The sequence below is a fragment of the Solanum lycopersicum genome, chromosome 4, assembly GCF_036512215.1.
Source record: "Solanum lycopersicum chromosome 4, SLM_r2.1".
NCBI lineage: Eukaryota > Viridiplantae > Streptophyta > Magnoliopsida > Solanales > Solanaceae > Solanum > Solanum lycopersicum.
The window spans coordinates 10,678,146-10,685,616 of record NC_090803.1 but is presented as its reverse complement, the minus strand read 5'-3'; the positions used below and the strand labels follow the sequence as shown (position 1 = coordinate 10,685,616).

The 7,471-nt window shown below is 28.4% G+C and overlaps 1 protein-coding gene across 1 annotated transcript; it reads left to right on the top strand.

Annotated features, from left to right (window-relative positions):
- Positions 1–2,066: 2,066 nt before the first annotated feature.
- LOC112941295 (uncharacterized) lies at positions 2,067–6,949 on the top strand. The gene has a single exon (XM_069297073.1). It carries the CDS (start codon positions 2,876–2,878, stop codon positions 4,028–4,030), a length of 1,155 nt encoding a protein of 384 aa, XP_069153174.1. The 5' UTR covers positions 2,067–2,875; the 3' UTR covers positions 4,031–6,949.
- The last annotated feature ends 522 nt before the right edge of the window (positions 6,950–7,471 follow it).

The following is a 7,471-nucleotide window of genomic DNA, read 5'->3' as shown; positions in this document are numbered from 1 at the left end:
ATTTGGGATTCAATAAATTCATCATTCTTAATATAATCACAATTATATAATTACGTTCATGCATGCATACAATTAAGCACATAGCAGGGTTTACAATACTATCAATACATATCATTCTCTATTAAGAGTTTACTATGAAAGCATGAAAACCATAACCTACCTCCACCGAAGATTAGAAATCAAGCAAGCAAATTCCTAAAGCTTTGTTCTTCTTCTCTCCCTGTTCGATCCTCTCTCTTTCCCTTGTTCTTTCTATTCTTTTCTTATTCAAACCCTCCTTCTTTTACCCTAATTAACATGTAATTTAAGTGTAAAAGATGACAATAATAACCCAGAATTTAACTCAAGGTTACCTCTTTTATCCCCCAAGAAATTGAGTTATTAATATAGACCTACGAAATATATAATTAAGGCAGAAATAGTCAAAAACGTCCCTTAAAATGTATAAAGAAATCCGACCCAGACTGGGATTACGCAGTCTGTGACGGCCCGTCGCGCCTGCGACGGTCCGTCCTGCTGCTCCGTCACAGACTTCAGAGACTCAATTTCTCTGAAGGGTCTGTGACGGTCCGTCACACCTGTGACGGTCCGTCACACCTGTGATGGTCCGTCACACCTGTGACGGTCTGTCCTGCCACTCCGTTACGAAGTTCAAAGAGTCGATTTTCAGTACCCAATTTCAAATTTTCTAAGTGTTTTGAAACGAGACCCTGCGACGGTCCGTCGTGCCCATGACGGTCCATCGTGGGGTCCGTCGCCTCAGCCTATTTTTCCAGAAATAAAATCTGCTGCTCAAAACGACTAACCGGGTCGTTACAAATTCCATTGAAAATACAATTTAAGATATATGAAGGAAATCATAATATCACATTAGGAATAAAATGGTTAGAAAAGGTTAAACCATACAGTATAGAAAATGAACAATTAACAATAACTTGTCAAATTAAGAAAATAATTATAAAAAGAACCAAAAATGATTAATGAAAATATTTATAGTTGCAAAAATTATTGTAGAAGGATATCACAACAGATACTATACCCCTATGATAGATACAGGAGCAGAAGCGAATATATGTAAATATAATTACTTACCAGAAGATAAATGGGAAAAATTAAAAACACCTATGGTAGTAACAGGATTTAATAACGAAGGAAGTATGATTAAATATAAAGCAAAAAATATAAAAATACAAATATGGGATAAGATACTAACAATAGAAGAAATGTATAATTTTGAATTTATCACAAAAGATATGCTATTAGGAATGCAAGTTTTAGATAAATTTTACCCACACATAATAACAAAAACACACTGGTGGCTTACTACGCCATATGGCTATAAAATAGGAGCAAAAAGAGTAAAAAATAAACAACGAAAATCTATAGAATGGATTAGAGGTAGTGAAAAAATAAACCAGGAAATGAAAAATATAAGTGAAAAACAATTATCACAACTAGAAATCATTATATTTGCAATAGACAAAGTTAAATAATCAATGAACAGCTAGAACAACTATATAATGAAGACCCATTACAAGGATGAGAAAAAAATAAAACAAAAGTAAAAATTGAACTAATAGATGAAAATAGTATAATAACACAAAAACCGTTAAAATATAACTTTGATGATTTACAAGAATTTAAAGTACATATAAATGAATTACTAGAAAAAAATTATATACAAGAAAGTAATAGTAAACATACAAGCCCAGCATTTATAGTAATAAAACATAATGAAAAAAAAGAAGTAAAAGTAGAATGGTCATTGACTACAGAAATTTAAATGCTAAAACTAAAACATATAACTATCCAATACCTAATAAAATACATAAAATAAGACAGATATAAGGATACAGCTATTTTAGCAAATTTGACTGTAAATCAGGATTTTACCATCTAAAACTAGAAGAAGAATCAAAATAGTTAACAGCATTTACAGTACCACAAGGATTTTATGAATGGAATGTATTGCCATTTGGATATAAAAATGCACCAGGTAGATATCAACATTTTATGGATAACAGTTTTAATCAGCTAGAAAATTGTGTTATATAAATAGATGATATATTATTATATTCTAAAACACAAGATGAACATATAAGATTATTAGAAAAATTTATACACATAATTAAACACTCAGGTATAAGTTTAAGTAAAAGTAAAGCAGAAATTATGAAATCACAGATAGAATTTCTAGGAATACAAATAGATAAAAATGGAATAAAAATGAAAACTAACATAGTACAAAAAATAATTACTATGGATGAAAATATAGATACAAAAAAGAAATTACAATCATTCTTAGGATTAGTAAACCAAGTAAGGGAATATATACCAAAATTAGCAGAACATTTAAAACCATTATACAAAAAACTCAAAAAAGATATTGAATATCATTTTGCCAACAAAGATAAAGAACACATAAAAAATATTTAAAAATTATGCAAAGAATTACCAAAATTATATTTTCCCGATGAAAGTAGAACATTCACATATATAATTGAAACAGATTCTAGTGACCATAGTTATGGAGTTGTACTAAAATATAAATATAATAAAGAAAAGGTAGAACACCATTGCAGTTATTGCTCAGGATCATATACTGAGGCACAAACAAAATGGGAAATAAATAGGAAAGAATTATTTGCATTATATAAATGTTTACTAGCATTCGAACCATAAATAGTTTACAATAAATTTATTGTAAGAACAAATAATACACAGGTAAAATGGTGGATAACCAAAAAGATAGATTATTCAGTTACAACAAAGGAAATAAGAAGATTGATATTAAATATATTAAATTTTACATTTACAATTGAAATTATAAAAACTGACAAAAATCTAATTGCAGACTACCTCTCAAGAAAAAGATATGATGAAAGATCTACTGGCAATGATGACAAATCTATGCCAAAAAGTAGAAAAGATAGAAATAGAAGTAAAGGAGCTGAAAGCTAACGGTCAGCAGCATGACCAAAAACATGCGGAGCTACGTCGTACGGCAGACGGAAAACAGCCAGAGATAGAAGGAGATGATGGGAAACTCCGGAAAACCCATAACAATGTTTGTTCAGATACAGCTGCAGGTACAAGTAAAAGAACTAGTGAAAAACCAAAAAACACAAACTTAAACCAGTTATTTGCAAAACCATTTACCCAAAAACCACAAATGCAATTACCAGCAGAACCACAAACATCAACCTATGCAGTAAGCCTGCAAAACGACAAAAAAAGATATAACTATATTACCCAATCTTACATTGAAAACATATACCAAATCCAAACATACCTAAACCTAAACCCAAGATCTACACAAACAAAAAATCCCGAAGTAGATTATATAACCCAGAAACTACAAGGATATAATAAACTTATTGCACAACCTAAGACCAACCCCAACCTAGTAAAAACATGTTATAACTACGGACTACTAAATACAGTATACACATATACCGGAGAAGAGATAGTAGGAATACCAGAATTACATAGAGCATTTCTAACATATAAAAGAATTACCAAAGGAAATTTATTCTATATAAAATGTTATACAGCACCAGCAGAGATATTATACGAAGAGATAAAATCACCAATACAGGTGGTAAAGATAGGATTAACAAAAGATATGATTATTCCAGAAGAGATAGAAAAACAAAATGAGATACCAAAAGTAGAAATACCTAATTTTTATGCAAATAAAAGAATAATTGGTATAGCTACGATTATACAAGAGCTAGCAAACAATTATTTAAATGGCAATGCTATTTGGAGCTATTATGCAAGAGATCAGGTAATGATATATGCAAACTCCAAAGAATTAAGAAAATCAGATATGGACGAAGTTCAAAGATGGATTTTGTCATTGTTACAACCAGAAGAACAACCATCTACGAGAGCTTTGAAGAAAGGATTTATTTCAGAAGAATTATTAGTAAGGTATTGCAAACTTATCTACATTAAATATCCAGACCTCAAATGCTCCAAATGCAATGGAGAAGACAATGTGATACCTACAGTTGATTTAGAATAAAGATAAAGAAAAAAGTTATTATTCTTGGCTGAATAACAGCCATATGTATAAAAGTATTATATGTATTGTTGTGTCGGCTGAATATCAGCCATATGTATAAAGTAAAGAGTCTTTTTATTTTTGTCTCTTGCGTCGGCTGAAAAAAGACAAATGTACAAAAGTCGTAAAGTAAATAGTTTGTCGGCCAATTATGTAAAGTAAATAATATGACGGTGTAATTTATGTGTATAAAAAGAGGAGTTTTACTCATAAATAAAACACACCTTCATCCTTACATCTCTCATCTTTCTAAATACTCTCTCTTTACGCTTCTCCTCATAAATAAAACACACCTTCATCCTTATATCTCTCATCTTTCTGAATACTCTCTCTTTACGCTTCAACCCCAAAATTGGTATCAGAGCTAGCTAGTTAACAAATTAAACTAATAACTATGGAGAAATTTGAAGCTACAAATCTACAAAATCAGGTATACTCTCTTAAATTTATGAGTAGCTAAATAAATTTATTCCTGAAAATCTCTTGTTGGTTATAATTGTTTATCATGAATTAATAATGTTCTAATAAACATCTTTAGAAGGTTTACTACAGAAATATTCTCTGAATAAGTATGCCCAGACTATGCCATCCTAAGGTTGAAACCGGTAGGCAAGAAGGCCGTTTAGGGGAGTAAACAAAGTTGAGGCGCTGTTAGGGTAACTAATCAAAGAAGAAAGCTGTAGTAGTGACTAGACAAGATGATTATTAAATCATTATTATTTCATAATAAATAAGTATAATTCATTAAGAGCTTGGAAGGAATAAAACTTTTAGCAAAAATGAATAAGATGACTACATATCTAATTGATGATTATGATGAATATAAGATATTATTACTTTATATATTAAAAAATCTTAATACAGATATAAAAAGGGAAATTTATGATAAAATGGTAACATACGAGATAATAGAAATAACAACCCAAGGTTGGACTGAGTTAACCATACAAAGTATACAACATGAGCTTTATTATGACATGTATGATTTATATGATGATTTAGATATTGGAGATTAAATATGACTTAATATTGGCTAAGACGATATGGTAGAAATTACAAGTTAAAAAATATTAAATATCCAGATAAATTAAGTAGACTTTTTAAAATATTATATAAAAAATTATGATGAATAAAAATAAAAATACTAAAATAGAAAGAACCAAGATAGATAAAAAGGTAAGAAAATATGGAAAAAATTAAGACCCTTGTATATAGAATATGAACTATCGAAACTAGTCAAAACAGATAATGATAAAAAAGATCAATTGATAAATATAATTTTGAAAACAGAATACAAATATGTTTGCTATTTGAAAAAACAGTATGAACAAAGAAATTTATAAACAACAATTAATAGAAAAAATAATGGAAAAAATAACTGAGAAAGAACAAGAATTACAACGTAGAAAAAATAGGTTAGAAGAAAATATATTAGCAGAAGTATGTAATAAATCAATACTAGCACAAAGAAAAGTTATATTTATGTTAGAATTAGAACTAGATTGTCTTGAATATGAGTTACAACATAATATAATACATAAATTATAATGAATAAAGAAGAATTTGCATTAGACGAAAAAACATATGAAAATCAAGATGGAATGATAATAAAAATAATATTTTTAAATTTAGGAAGAAGATATAAAAAAATAGGAAATAATCTATACTTGATGTTAGAAAAAGAAACAGCAAAATTAGAGGATAGTTTAACAGCTATGATAAGAATAACAAAAGAAAATGAAGAAATAGACAAATCAAAAGAAATTGGAAAAATAAAAATACAAGCAAAACAAGAAGTACAACAATTAGAAGAAATAAAAAATACAAGAATAAGTGAATTAGAAAAAGAATTAGCTAGGTTAAAATTATTATATGAAAATAAGCAAAAACAAAAGGAAAAAGATAAAGATCTTGAATTAACTAATGAAATAAAAGAAATGGAACAAAAATTAAATGAAGATATTGAGGAAAATGAAGTAAATGAAATGGATGAAAATGAAAATGACCAAAAATCAGAAATAAGTGAGACATATACAGAAATCTTAGAACAGACAAATAAAATAAATAAACTGGAAATAACCACGGGAGATACGAATAGACCTAGTACGTCAAGAGTAAAAACCCCAGATAATAGTCCCAGAAATAGCCCTAGAAGTAGTCCTAGGTGGACACCACCAACTTATTATACAGAAAGTTATCAACAATCAGATAGAAATAATGCAATATGGAACAGTAGATTAAATAAAAATTGGATACCGAAACCAATAAGTGAACAATATAATTTCTTAGATTTAGATTGCGTTACAGACATAAATAAAGCAATATTACTATGGACAGGAAATATATCCAAGCAGTTAATAGATAACAAAATAGAAACAACAAAAACACCAAGATACATAGAAAGAACATTCATAGGAACAGCAAAATTATGGATAGAAAATCTACCCCCAGAAAGTTTAGAAGTACTTAGAAATGATAAGAAAATGGATGGATCCCCATCAGCAACAAATATAGATATACTAGACAAATATGAATCATCAAAAAGAAGTGAATTTGGAGGTATGACCACGGATATAAGAGAACAAAATAGGGAAAAAATAATAAATAGAAAACTTATGACAAAATTAGCTATATGTAAAATGTGTTATATAGAAGAATATACTTGTGCATTCAAAGAATATTACTACAAAGCTAAATATAATTTAGACGAAGCAAAAGAAATAAGAAAACAGTATTTTACAAAATTACCAGAAACATTTAGCACTAAAATAATAAAGGATTGGAATAATGAAGGAATGGTAGATACTTTAGGAGCTAGAATAAAATTTCTATCTCAATGGTTTACACAATTATGTGAGAACCAAAAAGAAAAATTAAAAATGGAAAAAGTACTAAATAAAAATTTATCATGTTGTAAAAATAAAATAGCACCACAGTTTGGGTGTACAAATAAAAAACAAAAATCTAGAAGATATAAAAATTATAGAAAAAATAAAACTAAGTATAAATATAAACAACCAAGACGAAGGTATTATGTAAAAAACTATAAAATGAAAAGACCATATAGACACAAAAAGAAAGATAGCCCAATGTACTTGTTATAATTGCGGAAAGAAAGGACACATAGCTAAAGACTGTAAATTACCTAAAAATCCAAAAAGAAAACAAATTGCAGAAATAGTTATAGATGACAACGAATATATGCAACTAGAATACATAGACTATGAATTAAGTGAAAATGATGGTATATATGAAGTATCAGTTATAGAAACTGAAAATGGAGAAGAAGATAATGAAATAATAGAAGAAGAAATATAATGTCTCAAAACGAAATAATATCTAAAGAGAATTATGAAGATGAAGAATCATCACACCAAAAACTTATATTTGGTAATACACTTT

What these genes read in the sequence shown, in the direction of transcription:
- LOC112941295 (XM_069297073.1), top strand. Translation starts at nt 2,876, where the DNA reads ATGATGAAAGATCTACTGGCAATGATGACAAATCTATGCCAAAAAGTA.